Source organism: Nomascus leucogenys, chromosome 2, assembly GCF_006542625.1.
Source record: "Nomascus leucogenys isolate Asia chromosome 2, Asia_NLE_v1, whole genome shotgun sequence".
NCBI lineage: Eukaryota > Metazoa > Chordata > Mammalia > Primates > Hylobatidae > Nomascus > Nomascus leucogenys.
In genome coordinates, this window is record NC_044382.1 from 149,884,593 (window position 1) to 149,903,920 (window position 19,328).

The following is a 19,328-nucleotide window of genomic DNA, read 5'->3' on the forward strand; positions in this document are numbered from 1 at the left end:
GTTTCCCTTCTTTCCTACAGTTTTACAGGGTTGTTTGTATCCTTCAGCAGGAATATAAAAATACCCTGTATCTCCTCTCCTTTCATAGTTTTTATTTTCTAGGTTTCTCATAGTCTTTCCTATCCTACTATATATACATGTGTGTGTATATATACATGTGTGTATATTTATGTATATATGTATATATATATATGCCATATATGGAGATAGATCCATCTATTACTATAATCTCTCTATATATAAATTTTATATGTATATAATCTCTGCCATGTCTAGTGCTTTGTTATATTGCATTGATCCATTTGGCTATTGTGCACTAATTGCCCAATATTACTTTGGACATTTTTAAGTCTAAATTGAAAGGAAAGCTATGCTAAATCATGTAATGTTGGCATCTTTGCTGCACAAACATGGGTCCCCTACATCAGGGGTCCCCAACTCCTGGGCCACGGACGGCCCTAACCCCTGGGCCACGACATCAGATTGTTAACGGAGCACAAACCCTATTGTGAACTGCACACACAAGGGATCTAGGCTCCGTGCTCCTTATGAGAATCTAATGCCTGAACTGAGGAGTAACAGTTTCATCTCCAAGCCATCCCCCACCTGTTCGTGGAAAAATTGTCTTCCATGAAACCAGTCCATGGTGCCAAAGAGGTTGGGGACTGCTGCCCTACCTCACAGAAAGTGAGTGACCCCAAGAAGCCTGCAGAAGGGACTTGTCAAACCTTTGATCTCTTTCTCCTTCCCACCAATACTTGAGCCCCTGAGGGCAGAGCCTGGCAGCTCTTGGCTCTGGAAGTCCTTCCAGATCAACAGCTGGCCCTGGCCACTTGCCTGGAAGCTTTCTTCCCTGCTCCGAGGGGGCCCTGCTGAGAGTGAGCCCGCCTTCCAGGGTGGCGCAGACCCCAGTCACTCCTACTGCACTGCCTGCAACTCGGATTCTGTTAATCAGTTTGCCCTGCATCTCCCAACACCGACACCCAGAAAAGGCCAAGGTTTGGCAAGCACTCAGAGCAGCTTCTGTGAAGCTACATTACAGGCTGAAATGAGCTCAGTTTTTAATCTGATTTTTTTTTCCTGTAACAAGCAAAGTTCACATTACGGATAAATTGCCCGGAAATTCCAATTTAATAAGGCGTATGCATTTTTCAGGCCTAGAAGCATTGAAAACATCTTGCACACTAGTATTTTTACGCTGAAAAGTTTGTTAAAAAGACAGCTTTGAAAATGTCGGAAATTTACGTAGCGCGCCTGGCCAATTGGTCAAAAAGGCTGATTGGACAAAAGCGCACGAAAGCCAGGAAGAGGGAGAGCAGGATGCTCCGTGGTCTTGAGCTCTTCTCCCTCCACATCGAGAATGATGGCTTCACCATTCAGTGTCTCCACCCAGCTCTTAGTTCGCATCATATGGGTGCTCAGCAAATGAGTGTCCCTCTGTCCTCCTGTGTCTGCAGGTGTAGTTCTGATTAGGAGCAGCAAGCTGGCCTTCCAGGGCATCTGTGGGGTGGGCACATCTCCTTGAGGTCTCCCATGGGAGGGGGCACCAAATAAGATAAGCAAACTGGCCGGGTGCAGTGGCTCATGCCTGTAATCCCAGCACTTTGGGAGGCCAAAACAGGTGGATCGCTTGAGGTTAGGAGTTTGAGACCAGCCTGGCCATGATGGTGAAAGCCCGCTCTACTAAAAATACAAACTTTAGCCAGGCATGGTGGCAGGTGCCTATAATTCCAGATATTTGGGAGGCTGAGGCAGGAGAATTATTTGAACCCAGGAGGCAGAGGTTGCAGTGGGCTGAGATAGCTGCCACTGCACTCCAGCCTGGGCGACAGAGCAAGACTCCATCTCAAAAAATAAAATAAAATAATCAAACAGAGGAGAGCAAAAAGGGTCCTGTGAAAACTCAGTTAAATAGCACAGCTCTGGATACTTGATTATTTTTTTAAGGAAGAAAAAGAGTGAGACACTGTCCTGTAAAATCACCCAAGCCCTGGCTTTCCCTGGAAATGTGGCACACGCAGGCCTAACCATGCTGAGTATTGTTTCTGAGGACTGCCTCCGAGTTCATGTCTCTAAGCATTTTATTGAATACAACTGCTTCTTTGACAAGAAACAAGCAAACATGCTAATTGTACAGCAAAATTGTGGCATTATGAGACAAAAAAGGAATGACAGACGGAGCATCAAAGAGCATTGCTCGTACGCCAACCATGAAAGCCAAATTTATTTAATTCAGTTTTTATTTATCTTCTAAACTGAGTTGAGTAATCAGGGAATAGATTGCAATTCATTTAAAACTATCATTATTTCAAATATGTTGAACCACTACCAATCACTCCTGGATCAACAGGAAACTTGTTACCTGATGAGTTGCCTTTTTTTTTTTTCTTTTTTTGTTTTTGCGTCCCCATGTTTGTTCCAACTGAAGGAGAAAATATGTAATAAATCTTTACCGGGCACCCTCTGCGTCCAGGCATGCTACTAGGCCCTGGGGGTGCAGAGCAGACCACCCCAGCCTTAGGCATGAAAAACACTGTGTACCGAGAAGCCCAGCCCCTGGAATCCGGCCTGCTGGTGCTACATTCCAGCTCCGTCTCTTATTAACTTGGCCTCTTTGGACAAGTTGCTAAGCCTCTCTGATTCTTGGTTACCTCAACTTTAAAACAAGGATGATACCCACTTCATCAGGTTGTCATGAGTCACAGAAATAAATGTAGTGGTGCTCCTAAAGGGTTTAGCACCAAGCTGGGCCCAAGGAAGCATTCTTTGTGTCTATTGAGCAGCTTTTACCTATCCTGACACCAAGGAGCTTAGAGTTTGGTGGAGATGGCAGAGCCGTCGGGGCCCATGTTAGGCTCCCAAAGGCATTTTTACCAGTGCATGTGCCTCGCGCAGACCTAGTGAGGGTGATTAATTCTACCAGGAAAGTCACACCGGGTGAATGAAAGGAGACGTGTGAGTGGGGTCTTGAAACAGTAGAAGTTTGCCAGGTGGAAGCATAAATGACTCTTTAAATGAAAGGCTGGTGTTTTTAAAGCAGTTCGTTCTCATGAGTAATTCATCACTTCTATTTTCACGAAATAGTGAAAGGATCATTGCAGCAGCAAGGGCGTGTGGAAGCCCTGCGTTCACCTCATCCGTTCTCCCCATCTGTCCCCTGTCACAGTTGCAGCTTCAAAACATTGTTCCCCGAGGCTCTGCTGAGTAGGATGTTTCTGAAACATTCCGGGGGATAGTGTGAGTCACATCAGGGAGGACACACAGGGCCATGACCCCAGTGAGCCATTAACACACCCATAGCCTGACTCTGCCATGGCTCCCCCGAGGGCGCCCTGTACAAGACCAAGCCCTTTGTGTCAGCTTCAGTTTGCCCTCACAGCTACCCCCACAACACCACTGGGACTGTCACCAAGTCACAGAGGAGGAAGCAGAAACACAGAGAAGTAGCTTGCCAAGCTCACTGTTAGAACCCAGGTCCTTTCCTCTCCAGATTCCATGACTCCAACACTCATGTGATGCTGGCGATGTGAACAGCTGGGCGGAAGCAGCAGAGGGTGACAGCAGGCCTTGGCACCAGAGATCCAGCCTGCAAATCCCAACCGTGCCCCATATTAGCCAATGATCTTGGCAAAGTTCACATGTCTCTAGGCCTCTCAGTTCCTCATCTGTAAAAAGGGAGGAATAATATTATCAACCTCCCAGGGCTGGTTTGAGGGCTAAAGGCGTAGATGCTGGAAGCTGCTGGAGCGGCGTCCAGCCGGCGCCATGTAAGGCTCGATGCTGCTGCAGCTGTGTTACTATTAATATTAAATGGAGGCTGCACCCTGAGGCTGTTTTAGGAAAGAACAGGCCAGACGCCTTCCGGGAAGCATCAGCAGGAGCCTCTCCTGGCATCCTTCTGCAGTTGGGGGGTCTGGTGCATCCACTTTGCAGGACAAAAACTTGATTTGATTCTCAGGTCAGTTCACATGACCCCAACACAAAAAGGATTGATACCAACCCAGACTTCCTCAGTGTGAATTAAATTTACAACAGCGCTGCATCAGAGCATCTGTCAATGCCGACTGGAAGCCCAAAGACCTCCAGATGGTTGGTTCTGAGACTCCAGGAGAGGCTGGGAACACCCGGAGGGGCTCTGGATGGTGGCCAGGCGAGGGTGGTAGGTGAATTGCTGTCTGTCCTGGGTCGCCATGAGGCTTGTGGTGACTGCATAGACGCCCATTCCCTTTGTCAGCCAGCAATTTCTTATTCCCTGGCTCCCCTTCTCAACAACCCAAGTTAACCATCCCTTCTTCAGTGACCACAGCCTCCCCCAGGTAACAATCCCATTGCAGCCCCCAAGATGACCTTTAAGTCATGGACAAAGGCAGTTCTTCTTCTCCTTGGCCACACAGGAGGCATCCCCCTTGCTTCCACCTACATCTGAATAATCCCACCCACCACACTTTGATTCAACCTAACTCTATCCTCAGAGGCCACCTTTTTTCAGAATTCAGTATCTTCTTCGAAGTAAGATCCTTCAGATGAAACATACCTGCTGACCACCCACCCTGAGTCAATAAGTTAGCTGGGAAGCAGCAGTTTTGAGTGTGGGTTCAGGGTTGCAGCTCCAAGGTCAGACACCTGGGCCCACATTCTGACTCTATGACTTGCGTAGATGTTGGTTTGTGCCTCAGAGTCCTCATCTGTGAGTGGGGATATTATACCTACTATAATAAATTAGTAATGCCACGATAACTAATTATTGCAAACATGGAGGCTAGAAATTTATTCCCCCACAGTTCTGGAGGCTAGAAGTCCAAAATCAGTCTAACTGAGTCAAAACCAAGGTGTTGGCAGGGCCATGCTCCATCTAGAGGTCTAGGGGAGGATCCTTCCTGCCACTCCCCACTTCTGGTGGCTGCAGCATTCCTTGGTTTGTGGCTGCATCCCTCCAATCTCTGCGTCCACCATCACGTGGTCTTCTCCTTTTCTGTGTCTCAAATCTCCTCTGCCTCCCGCTGAGGACCCTTGTGATTGCATTTAGCAACCCCCAAACACCCCCAAGATAACCCAAAATAATCTCATCTCAAAATCCTTAACTCAGCTCTGTAAAGACTTTGCTCTATAAGGTAACATTTCCAAGTTCCAGGATTAGGAGGTGGATATCTTTTTCCCTGTGAAGACTCGGGGGTAATTTGCTCCAAGCCCTTCAGTTGGAGATTTTCAATCCTGTTGGTTAAATCAGGTTTTAAACATCCTTAGACCCAAACCTGGCCATACAAGGCAGAGAAAATCAACTTCATGCATCTTTACCAATGTCAAGATTCCCATGGCTCTTCATGGGGATATACTTCAAAGATAGGTAGGAAATGGCAGCAAAGTGCCGACAGCATCTTTCTGGCTTAGATCTGCAAGTGGCACATTATCCAAGCTACCCAATTCACAGAAAGCTGAGTCATGCCCAGTGGAGTCTCCCTGATAGATAAGACTATTAATTTCTTACTCTATGCGTCTATATTGTTTAAGTATCAAAAGAGCAACCTCAAAACAAGTAACATTTTAAAATCTTGGATGGTTTCCCATTATCCAAAGTTAAAACCCCTCAAAACAGTAGTTCAGGTTCTCTATAATCTTGTCTAATCTGTTTCTCAAAACTCATTAACTTTTAGTTCCCTTAAAGAAACTGTTTCAAATGCAACCCTCTACTTTCTAGTCCCTAAATATCCATTTATTCAACAAATATTTATTGAGTGTCGCATATGTGCTAAGCAGTATTCAAGCAACTGGTGTCACAGCAGTGAACAAATTTCTTGCCCTCGTGTAACCTACATCCTATCGAATGTCTCTGTTCCATCTGTAACAGTTTGGCTGTGTCCCCACCCAAATCTCATCTTGAATTCCCACATATTATGGGAGGGACCCTGTGGGAGGTAATCGAATCATAGGGGCTGGTCTTTCCCATGCTGTTCTCGTGATAGTGAATAAGTCCCATGAGATATGATGGTTTTATAAGGGGACACCCATTTTGCTTGGTTTCATTCTTTCTCTTCTGCCACCACATAAGACGTGCCTTTCACCTTCCGCCATTATTGTGAGGCCTCCTCAGCCACATGGAACTGTGAGTCTATTAAAACTCTTTCTTTTGTAAATCACTCAGTCTTGAGTATGTCTTTATCAGCAGTGTGAAGACAGACTAATACAATTTGTTAACTCATGTTCTCTCTTCCTGGTTTGTCTGTCCTCTCACTCTCTGATGACATCCTATGTATTCCTCCTGTCTTGGTTTGGATGCTGCATTCTCTGTGAGGTGCCCAATATTGCCCTGGATCAGAGGTAGTGAGTTCTTCCTCCAAGCATTGATGCACCTTGCTTGTACCTTCACAACAGCACTTCTCCCACTAGTCCACAGACAAGATACATCTCAGGTGTGAAAGAAACAAGACTGGACGTGGACTCAGGATGTGGGTTGTGAATTCTGCTTTGCCTCTGTGAGAGCTAGGCAGATGGCAAGAACATCTTCCTCCTCGGAGTGTCAAGAGGAATAAAGGAGGCACACATGCAAAGTGCTTAACACAAAGCAGACCCAGAGTCAGTGGCCTCTTGACTTTGTGAATGAGCAACTGTAACAGAAATGATGGTTTTGGATTTTAGTTAACTATGATCCAGCACCTAGCATAGGAGCTCATGCTCTGCACTATGTAAATATTTCTTAAATCTACTTTGAATGCAGAGTCTGACATTATGGGGATTTTTTTCAGGTATTCTGTTTACAAGGACCCAGCAGGTTGGCTGAATATTAACCCCATCAATGGGACTGTTGACACCACAGCAGTGCTGGACCGTGAGTCCCCATTTGTCGACAACAGCGTGTACACTGCTCTCTTCCTGGCAATTGACAGTGGTGAGTACTTGACAAAGACCATCAAGGGTATACTTTTCTGCTACAAATATACCTTTACATTTTTAAATTTCTTCTGATACACCCAGGGGTGTTCTTGGGAAGAATGTAAGTGTGTGGGAACAGCAAAGTAAATGTTTAAATATACACATGTTGAGTTCAGTAATATCTCCAAGTACCAGAATCCTCAGATCTTTTTGGAAAGTGAATAATGTCTGATGAGAGGTCAGAGCAGTGAACTCACTCTGTCCCACCTTGGGCAGGCATGGAGGTTAGAAAGCCACGCTGATGTGCTTTGTCTTGGTGTCATGCTCTCATTTGCAAAGAGGCTCTTGGACTTAATGCAAGTAGAAAGAAAGTCCCAGAGGACATCACTGACCCTGACAATTGAATTGTTCCCGTGGCTTTTATCCTATTATGATGCGCTGCCAAGGAAAGGTATCAGGTACACTCAGTTAGCAGCTGCACAACCACAAAGCAATTACTGTTCTTTCGAAAGATGATAATGCACTATCCATATGCCAGCCCCTGATTAGATGCTGGGGGTACAGCAGTAAACCAAACAAAAGCTGTCCTCATGGAGCTGACGTGCAGAAAGGAGGCGAAGTTCAAAGTGCCATGATTGTTCTCTGCTCCTTTGAGATCAGATTGTAGGGCACAAGGGCAGAAGGAGGACAACCTCTTAGGAGAGTGCAGGGTAATCTATGCAAGATGGTGGCCTGGACCAGAGACTAGGAAGGGATGAGAAAAAGAGAGGTCCTATGTACTCTGAATGCAAAGCTGACAGGATTGCCATTAACGGAGATGAGGGCATTCCAGTTGGTTTGGCGACATGTTAAGCTGCAATGTGTATTGTGTCAATCACACAAGAAGTTTTGTTCTCCCTATTATTCCTAAAAGCCAGCTGTTTTTGGCTAAAGACTTAGTTTTGAGTCCTTCCATATCAAGATGAATATTTATAGGTGCCCATTGTTATACTCAACAAGGGTGAACTAAGAGTTCTCAGTCCTGGTCCTCATATGCCGGCTACTCACACAAACTGTTAGGAGACAAGTCTAAGAAGTGAGCAATCCATGTGACATACAATAAGTAGAGAGTGCTTCACAATAAAAGCGTGCCTTCAGGTTAGCCTTGAAAGACAGGTGGGATTTGGATGAGTAGCATTACCCAGGAATCCAAGGCAGAGGAATCACAACTGGAAGGGGGCACAGCACGGGAGGTAAGAAAAGGAAAAAATAACTGTTGTGTCTGCTATAAGAGCATATGTAGGAATCTATTTGGATGTATGTGGAAAAGTTACATCTTCAAAGCCAGATGATTCATTTGATAGAACAGGGAACTAGGAGACCCTGAAACTTCTTGAGGAGGAAACTGACGCAATGAAATATCAGGTAGACAGTGTTCAGCAACTGAGAGCTGGACCAGATCTTGTGCTTGGTCCTGGAGACTCATGGATGAATAATACATGGTCCTTGTGTTCAGAGGGCTCACGAGTTATTTGGAAGGCTAGTCAAGTACACAGAAGATCACAGTAGAGTGTCCTAACTGTTCTGATGGAGCTAAGCCCAGAGAAGCCCGTGTCCAGCCTGGGGTGTAGTCATGGAGAGCTGCCTGAGAGAGGGGACATCTCACCTGCGTGATGAAGGATATGTTGATTAAAGGTAGGGCATGCTAGTTCTGGTGTTAAGAGTTAGTTGGCAGCTTCTGATTGGTTAGCCTTAAGTTTCATTTTTCTTTAATGTAGTCATTTATAAGAAATAGCTCATGTTGGCCGGGTGCGGTGGCTCATGCCTGTAGTCCCAGAACTTTGGGAGGCTGAGGTGGGTGGATTACAAGGCTAGGAGTTTGAGACCAGCCTGGCCAATATGGTGAAACCCCATCTCTACTAAAAATACAAAAATTAGCTGGGCATGGTGGCACACGCATGTAGTCCCAGCTACTCGGGAGGCTGAGGCAGGAGAATCTCTTGAACCTGGGAGGCAGAGGTTGCAGTGAGCCGAGATTGTGCCACTGCACTCCAGGCAGGGTGACAGAGTGAGACTCCATCTCAAAAAAAAAAAAAAAAAAAGAAATAGCTCATGTTCAGTTTTGCTTATGTTTGCAAATCAAGCAAGGTTAAGGTGACTTATGAAACCTAACTGGCTTTTTCTGCCCAGTGGTTCTTCAGGCCTAATTTCCATTTTAATTTACTTTAACAATTGTTATGACTGAACTGTGTCCTCTCAATGTTGATGTATTGGGGTCCTAATCCCTGATTCCATAGCATGTACCTTATTTGGAAGCAGGCTTGTTGCAGATGTGGTTAGTTGAGATGAGGTCATGCTGGAGTAAGGTGGGCCCTGATCCAATATGATTGATGTCTTCATCAAAGGGGGAATTTGAAGACAGGCATGCACACAGGGAGAACAACACATAAAATGAAGGCAGAGGTCAAGGTGATGCTTCTGCAAGTCAAGGAGTTCCAAAGATTCCCTGCAAACTTCCAGCAGCTGGGGGAGAGGCTGGGAGGAGAGCCTTCCTCACATCCCTCAGCAGGAACCAAACCTGCAGATGCCTCAGTCTTGGACTTCAGGCCTCCAGAACTGTAAGACAGTAGATTTCTGTTGTGTAAGCCACTGCTTTATGGCACTTTGTTATGGCAACTCTAGCAAAGTAATGCAAGATTTAAAGGAGTCATTACCTATAAAGCATTTGGAATAGTACCTTGCTTGTAGCAAGTGCTTAACTTAACTATTTTAAAAAAAAAAAAATAGGTAAGGCATTCTAGTAGAGTAAATATGTGAGAAGTTGGGAAGTTGGTCAGCATTAGTGGAAGCTAGCATGGCAGGTTCTTTGTATGCAAAGATAAGGACAGAGAAGCATGTGGATACCAGACTGTTCTAAGGTTGGAACTGGGTCTTGTGCTGAATGCCCAGTACCTACCATGGGGCCTGACTTAGAGCAGGCACTCACATGCTTGTAGAATAAATCAAGAAATCAATCATGAAATGCTCCACACGCTATGCCAAGGACTTTGGCCTTGAAAATGTCACCCACTTGCCCCCAGAATAAACATTGTGTTTTACAGACATACACAGGCACAGTGGCTCATGCCTGCAATCTCAGCACTTTGGGAGGCTGAAGTGGGGAGATCGCTTGAGGCCAGGAGTTCAAGACCAGCCTGGCCAACATGGCAAAACCCCATCTCTACTAAAAAAAAATATACCTCCCCTCCACAAAAAAGAAAGATACATCCTATAGCAGCATAGAAAATAGACGCAGTGATGGCAAGATGTGAGGAGGGAGGCATTAGGCAGCTGCCGCAGAAATACAGGTAAGAGAAGAGAGAGGACCAAGCCAAGGTAGTGAGGTTAGTTGGGGAAAAGTCAGCCTCCAGTGGGTAAATGTGTTAGAAACCATAGCAGGTATCTTAGCTGATGGGGTCAGAGTCTGCGCAAGCATAGCATAAATGCACCAGAGAGGAAGAACCTAGGTAACATCTGAAAGGAAGAAACAAATCTTTGTCAAGAGCTTATACTGAACATGAGCTAGAGAAATGCAATATTCAGGTTTCTGGTCCAGAAATCAGGAGTGATTATTTCATGAACATAAACAGGAGGTGAGTTTCAAAGGATTGGTCCTTCCTGTTTTCAGAGGGTGGGTGTTGAGATTATGTCCCAGAAGAAGCTGGCAAGATAGAAATGGAATAAGGAGAGATTTTGATTAGGGAGTTGCCCATGCAGAAGAGATTGGACTTATCAGAACAGAAAAGCTTTCCAGAGGCAAGAGGTCTAGACAGAGTGCTGACTACATAATCAGGGATGAAAATAAGCCAAGAATGTTTAAAATGCTGTGTGAAATGAAAAGTATCCATTATTGATCAGCTAAAGTAACAATGGCAGTGTTCTGTACTATGTGGAAGCATCTGTGTTTGTAGAGAAATTTCTCAGCAAAGAATGTCATGAAGCATGGATGAAATATAGCGTGGCATGGCTGGCATTTCTTTGTGAAATTTTTTGTCCAATTATAAATCCAAAGAAACTAGAAATGCAGTATACTTGAATTGTTACCAGAAGCGAGAGCCTTCTTTACAGGTATGCAGTAATCAATTAAGTGACACTGTGTGAGTTTATACCTTGTCCCGAATATTAAGAAGAATGAAACCAAAATTTGCAGATTAGGAAACAGACACCAAATTTAGTTGACTTTCTAAAAGTCGTGTCATTAGGATGGCATTTTTCTACCTTTAGTTTCTTGCATTTTTAACAGTCTTTAAAATTTCTGTGTGGAAGCAGCAATCTGGTCTAAACTTCTGGCATACCACTTACTAGCTGTCTGATTTTGAAGAAATAATTTACAATGTAGTCAGGACCTAATGATGCCTTACAGTTGTTTCTCATCTTTGAGACTCATTGAGTCTCATCTATGTTTTCTCAACATTCAGCATACTCCTGTATGAACTGCCTGGCTGTGTAACTCTGAAAGCTTTTTACAGACTGTGAGTCTCGTTTTCTACGTATACAAAATGAAGAAGATAATTCCTACTTGTAACGTTGTTGTGAGAAATGAGTGAAGTGCTGTACCCTCTAGATTCTCTATCAAAAGCCATATTAAATGTTCACTACATGTTAATCCCACCCCAGTGGGGACTTCAGAAAGGAAAGAATAGAGCCAGGAATGATCCTTCCATGACCCAAGAAATACACAGTTTGAAATCTACTTGTTGTCTAACTCTGTTAACACTAATATCAGAGAAGGAAATTTAAAATCTGGTGCCACAGATGTTTCTAGAGAGCTAAAATGTCCCCAAAGATGCAATGGTAAATAGAAACCAGGTTGGCATTAATATACAAAACCATCGTTAGGAATAATAATCTTGAACAAGACCCAAAGAACTTACAGCAAAAAGAAGATAAATTAAAAAGCCCTTGTGAATCAGAGCAACTTTTTTTAAAAGCTCCTTTTTGCGTCACCAAAAACTTACCTCTAGGTGTTATGTTTAACCAGGAAAAGCCAACACTGTCTATTAGATCAAAGTTAGTAGGCCAAGCACGGTGGCTTACACCTGTAATCCTAGCACTTTGGGAGGCTGAGGTTGGCAGATGGCCTGAGCCTATGAGTTCAAAACCATCCTGGGCAATATGGCAAAACTCCATCCCCAAAAAGAATACAAAAATGAGTCATGCACAGTGGCACATGCCTTGTAGTCCCAGCTACTCAGGGGGCTGAGGAAGGAGGATCACGTGAGCCCAGGGAGGTCAAGGCTGCAGTGAGCCAAGATCACACCACTGCACTCTAGCCTGGGCAAAAGAATGAGAACCCTGTCTCAAAAAAAAAAGTAAACAGTGCTAACTGATCTCTCAACTTTATCCAAAGTGAGCATTTGTTTTTATTAGTTTTATAGAAATTTAATTTATTTGATGGAATGAGAGAAGAAGGATTTTTGGCATATAACACTAGGAAAGCTAAACCAAAATAAATTGATTTCTCCAAAGAAAGAGTAACTCGGGAATTTATGCCAAAACATGTTGATAAAATATATGGCTTCAGGAACTTCCATGTAGGATATAGTACGGAAGTATCCCCACTGTAAATCTAGAAAAATCTAGATAAATTATAAAAATCATATAATATAAAAAATCTTAATTGTAAAGGAATCAGGGAGCTGCAGAAGCAGTGACACCTAGATAAACTAAAATACCAAAGAGGGAAAAATCATTTCAAAAAGAAAACCTTTTTCTTCTCTGGGTGCATTTTCTGATTCTAGGTGAGAGTCAGGCTTGGCCCATGAAGAGAGCCTAAGATGGAGGGAAAGAAATTAGAAATGGGTGTCAGAATCACAGGGAGCTTTTGTGACAAACTGGAAACTTGAGGGGCTGCTTTTCCTCTGTGGACAAATGCCCTAAAGGACAGAGTGAAATCTCCTTGGGTCTCACAGAAAACAGAGACCTACCAAAGGAAGCAAGCTCTCCTCAAATACATAGCCATTCTCCCATTTAAGATATTTGCCAGATTTTGAAGGTACAAGGGGTTAAAGGATGGGGTGTGGGATGGCTGGAGAGTTAGGATGGTAACCACTGAAGGGAAGAATTGGATTACCTGGAGCCTTTCAGGCTAAGATACTCCAGACTTTCAATCAAAATCCCAGTAGGGCCCTGCCCAGCAACAGGAGTAAGCCAGAAGTTGACTCAGTCTTGTTCAACTTGCAGCACAGCCTGACCCTTTCAAGCCCTTACTAAGTTGAAGAAGCAAGTCTCCATCTGATACAGTCTCGCTCTGTGTCCCCACCAAATCTCATCTTGAATTGTGCTCCCATAATCCCCACGTGTTGTGGGAGGGACCCAGTGGGAGATAATTGAATCATGGGGGCAGTTTCCCCCATGCTGTTCTCATGGTAGTGAATAAGTCTCACAAGATCTGATGGTTTTATCAGGGGTTTCCACTTTTGTGTCTTCCTCATTCTGTCTTTGCCTGCTGCCATGCCTGTAAGATTGGACTTGCTCCTCCTTGCCTTCCACCATGATTGTGAGGTTTCCTCAGCCATGTGAAACTGTACATTCAATTAAACCTCTTTCTTTTTTAAATTGCCCAGTCTCCGGTATGTCTTTATCAGCAGCATGAAAAGGGACTCATACACCATCGTATCTGACTAATACAAGAGGTGGAAAAACTCATAGCAGAATATGTAATCTGGAGCCTGTCCAATCATTTTTTAATAATGCCCAATCTACAATTTTATAAAAATTACTTGACCTGTAAAGAAGCAAGAATGTGTAAGTGATGATCAAGAGAAAAATCAGACTACAGAGGACCCAGATATTTGAATTAGCACACAAAAACATTAAAATAAATATGATTAGTATGTTCAAGGACACAGAATAAAAGATAGATTGAAGCAGAGAGATTTACACAAGAGATTTGAAATCTTTAAGAAGGAATGAGATAGATATTCCGGAACTGAAATACATATCATCATATTAAAAACTCACTAGTAGACTTAACAGCAGAACCCAGGATTTTTAACCTGGAATATGAGTCTATAGCAAACACCACAAGGGAAGCACAATGAGGATAGAGAATGGTAAAAAATCTGGCAAAAGACTAGTGTGTGGAATTGGAGTTACAGAAGGATAGGAGAGTGATGATGGAGCAGAAAAAAAATATTTGAAGACATAATGTCCAGGAATTTTCCAAAACTGATGAAAGACATTCTCCCTATTAATTCAAAAAGTTTAGCAAACCACAAGCTGGATAAATTTGAAGAAAAACACACCTCAGGAGACTAAAATCAAACTAATGAAAGACAATATCAAAGAGAAAATGTTAAAAATAGCCTGAGAATAAAAGAGGCATTTACCTACACATGAGCAACAATATGACTTATGGCTGACTTCTAAATAGAAATAATGGAATGTGGAAGGCAATGGAATAACATTTCTCTGAGCACTGTAAAGATACCTACCAACCTGGAATTCTATAGTTCTCAAATTTTTCCCTTCAAAATCAAGGTGAATTAAAGACTTTTGGGGCAAAAAAAAAAAAATGGAATTGTGTTGCAAGCAGGTTTACGCCTTTTACTAAAGAGAATATTTCAGGCAGAGGGAAAATGATACCAGAGAGGCATAGAACCACAAGAAACATAAATAAAATAGAAAGTTAAGTATGTATAAAGTAAAAAAGTAAATAAAGTAAAATTGTAAGGACATAAGGAGTTAAAAATATTTATAGAACTAAAATGCATGACAGCAATAACAGAAAAAGTGAGAGGCTATAAATGTAGTTAAAAGAGTTTCTGCAGCATTGGAGATGTAGTTAAAGCAATACTTTGTATTAGACTCTAATGAGTCAAGTATCTATATTGTATAACCCTTAGGGTAATCACTAAAAGAATATAAAAGAGAGTAAAACTAACAAATTAATAGAAGGAAAGATGTTTGACTAATCCAAAATAAGATAAGAAAAGAGGGCGAAACAACATTAAAAAGATGGCCAAATAGAACAACAAAGTGATACAGTAAGTATATATCTAATTATACCATAGTAAAATGCAAAATGTAAACAGATTAAATATTTCAAGTAATATTGTCAGACTGTTTTTAAAAATCAACAAACTAGATGCTGCATACAGTAGACACACTTTAAATAAAAGAATAAAGAAAGAATGGAAATAAAAGAAAAATATACCTTGATAACACAGTCTCTCCTAAAAACACATGAAAGTATATTTTAAAACAAGCTTGTCCAACCCACAGCCTGTGGGCCATATGTGGCCTGGGATGGCTTTGAATGCGGCCCAACACAAATTCGTAAACTTTCTTTAAACATTATGTAATTTTTTGGTGCTTTTTTTATAGCTCTTCGGCTATTGTTAGTGTTAGTGTATTGTATGTGTGGCCCAAGACGATTCTTCTTCCAGTGTGGCCCAGGGAAGCCAAAAGATTGGACACCCCTGTTTAAAACAAGAAACATGACAAGAGGTAAAGAGGCCATTTCATAATGATAAAGGGAGCAATCAGAAAGAAAGACATCACAATCCTAAATCTGTATGCACTGGACAGCACAGATTCCAAATATACAGAGCAGAGAAAACTAAAAAGAGAAGTAGACAAATCTACAATCATTGTGGGAGTCTTTAAAACATCTCTCATATCATCTTCAAGAAAAAACAGTGAAGATAAAGCTGTAAAAGATTTGAACAAAATAATTAACAAATTTCATCAACTAACATATATAGAACTCTGAACTCAACAACTGAGGTCATTCTTTTCAAATTCACAAGGAAAATTACCTAAATTGTTTGCATGCAGAGCATATAGAAAATTGTAACAAATGTTTTTAACTGCAATTATTTATAGTATATCCTCTGATCACAATGGAATTAAACCAAACATTAGTAGCAAAATATAACCAGAAACACCGTAACTGACTGAACATAAAACAGTACACTTCCAAATAACTCATAATCAAAAACAGAAATAGAAATATGAAATGTCAAAACTTGTGGGATGCACTAAATCAGTGCTCAGAGGAAAATTCTAGAAAATAGAAAGCAAATATACAAGACAAAATCAACAAATCCAGGCTGGGCATGGTGGCTCACTCCTATAATCCCAGCACTTTGGGAGGCTGAGGTGGGTGGATCACCTGAGGTCAGGAGTTCGAGACCACCCTGGCCAACATGGCAAAACCCTGTCTCTACCAAATGTACAAAGATTAGCCAGATGTGGTGGCATGTGCCTGTAATCCCAGTAACTTGGGAGCTGAGGCAGGACAATCACTTGAACCCAGGGGGCAGAGGTTGCAGTGAACCAAGATTGCACCACTGCATTCCAGCCTGGGTGACAGAGCAAGACTCTGTCTCCAAAAAATTCTTAAAACTTGAAAATCAACAAATCTAAAAGTTTGTTCTGAAAAGATTAATAAAATTGTAAACTCATATCTAAACTGTTAGGCAAAAAGAGAAAAGAAACACAAATTACCAATATTGGGAATAAAAAAGGGAAAATGACTATAGCCATCAAAAAGATACAAAGATATTGTGAAGAACATTATGCAATATATTTGACAATTTGGATGTAATGGACAAGTTTATCCGAAATTAAAACTTATCAAAAATAACCTAAAAAGAGGCTGGGCGTGGTAGCTAATACCTGTAATCCCAGCACTTTGGAGGCCCAGGCAGGAAGATCACTTGAGGCCAGGAATTTGAGACCAGCCTGGCCAACATGACAAAGCCCCGTCTCTACTAAAAAATACAAAAATTAGCTGGGTATGGTGGTGCACACCTATAATCCCAGCTGCACTATGTCTCAAAAAAAAAAAATTAGAAAGAAAATCTTAACTAGCCCAATGCTTATAGAAAGAAAAAAAATGTTCTTGAAAATGTTTCTACAAAGAAAACTACACATCCAGATGGCTTCACTACATGTTTCCAAATATTTAAGAGGAAAAACAATCTTACACAAACCCTTCCAGAAACAGAAATAGAAGAAATACTTAACCCCTCTTTTTATGAGACAAGGTTTTGTTCAACACCTGACAAGATATTAAAATTGCAGGCCAATCTCACTCGTGAGCATAAATTTTTAAATTCTTAACAAAAATATTAATGAATCCCACAAAAATGATATGATTATCTCAACAGTTGCATTTGAAAACATTCATATTGATTTATGAATTTTTTTTAAATAATGTTTAGCAAACTGGGAAACTTTTTTAGTCTGGTTTAAAAAAAAATAACAGAAGAAGCTGCTGCTACAGCAAATATGTTGCTCAATGGTGAAATACTAAAAACTTTTTTTGTGACATCAGTCTCAGACAGAGCAAGAAGGAAAGCAAAAGAAATACTAGCCTTAGGAATTAAAAGAAAGGAATCTCTTTATTCACAAATGATATGCCTAAAATAATCTAAAAGAATTTTCAGAGAATCTATTACTGATTTTAGTAAAGATCATCAGATATAAGATCAGTAAGCAAAATTAATTGTTTTATATACCCCAGCAATAAGCAATTGGAAAATAAAATTCTAAAAGATACTATTTGCAATATCATCAAAAACACCAAATAGCATGGTATAAATTTAAAGAAAGATATGCAAGTCCTCTACAATGAAAACTACAAATGACTGCCTAAAATAATTTTTTCCTCCCTATTTAAGTCTACATTAATACAGAGATATACCATGTTCATGGATTGGAAGGCTCAATGCTATTGAAATGACAGTTCTTTTCAAACTGTCCTGAGGGATTCAATGCAATACCATGCAAAGTCCCAATCTCAGCATGGAGGTGGGGGCAGAAATTGATATGCTGATTATAAAATTTATATGGAAATAAAGGAGTGAAAAATAGCCAAGTCAATCTTGAAGAATAAGTTGTAGAACTTACACTACCATACATATATCCAGACCTATTATAAAACTATAATAATTGAAAACACAGTATTTGCACAAAGATAGGAAAAAGCTGACCAATGAAATAGAATAGAGAATTCAGGAAGAAATCCACACATACCCAGTTTCTGATTCTAACAAGGACAACACAACATAGCAGTGCAGGTGAGAAATCATGGTCTTTCAATAAATAAGGCCAAGTTGATTGGATAGACATATTTTTTAAAATGCCTCCTGACCCCTCTCTTAAACCATATACAACAATTAATTCTAGATCTATTACAGATCAAAATATAGAAGGAAAAAAATACATATTTTAGAGAAAAACATATGAGAACATATCTGTCCTTTGTGTAAGCAAAGCTTTTTGTAATTAGGATACAAAAGTACTAACCACAAAAGAAAAAAAAAGATAGATTATATTAAAATTAAGAGCTTTGATTCATCAAATGACACAGTTAAGAAAGTAAAAAGGTAACCTACAGAGTAGAAGATATTTGTAATACAAAGAAATGCTACAGGCCTGATACAGTGGCTCATGCCTATAATCTCAGCACTTTGGGAGGCCAAGGTAGGCAGATCAGTTGAGCCAAGGAGTTTGAGACTACTGTGGGTAATAAAGCAAGACCCTATCTTTACAAAAAATAAAATAAAATTATCCAAGTGGTGTGGCACACACCTGTGGTTCCAGCTACACAGGAGGCTGAGGCAGGTCGATCACTTGAGCTCAGGAGTTCAAGGCTGCCGTGAGCCATGATCACACCACTGCACTCCAGCATGGAGGACAGAGTGAGATCCTGTCTCAAAACCAATAGAAAAAAAAAAAAGAAATCCTGTAATCTGTAAGCAAAAGACACAACCCAAAGAATAGATAAGAGACTTAAACAGATAAACAGATACTTCATAGCAGAAAATATACAAATCCTAACAAATGTATGAAAAGATGCTCAACTTAATTAAATAAAGATATATACATTAAATTATACAAATATAAATTAAAACACAAATTAATCAAGGATATACAATGAAGTGCAATACAGCAGCATCCCTATAAAATGGCTGAAATGAAACGATGAAAAATACCAAGTGCTGGCAATGATGTGAAATAATTGGAACTCTCATACACAGCTGGTAGAAGTGTAAATTGGTACAGCCACGTCGGGAACAAAGTATCAACTAAAGCTGAACATACATATGCCCTATAATCCAAGAATTACATGCCTAGGTATTATCTATCCAACAGAAATATGTTCCCCAAAACACGAGTGCCAGAATATCCGCTATTCAGAAGAGCCCAAAGTTGGAAATTTTCCAGATGCCCAGCAAAAGTAGAATAATAAATTGTGATACATTCACAAAATGCAGTCTATACAATAATAACGAATGAATGAACTGCGACTATTCACAACAACGTGGGTGAATCTCACAAACATAGTGTGCAGCAAAAGAAGGCTGAAACAAGAAAACAGATGCTAAATGGTTGCATTTATATAAAGCTCAAACCCAAGCGAAATTAATCCTAGCCGGCAGATCACCTTGTGGATGGGTTTCTTGATCTGGTAGTACTAGACTACGTGG

The 19,328-nt window shown here is 41.1% G+C and overlaps 1 protein-coding gene across 2 annotated transcripts in view; it reads left to right on the forward strand.

The window, feature by feature from the left end:
• CDH13 (cadherin 13) overlaps window positions 1–19,328 on the forward strand; it is a 1,172,242-nt gene that overhangs the window by 1,116,830 nt on the left and 36,084 nt on the right. For both annotated transcript variants that reach the window (XM_003272479.3, XM_004087455.3), the window contains one exon: window positions 6,741–6,883. In XM_003272479.3, the coding sequence (XP_003272527.1) occupies window positions 6,741–6,883 (143 nt within the window). The remainder of the gene's footprint in view (window positions 1–6,740; window positions 6,884–19,328) is intronic.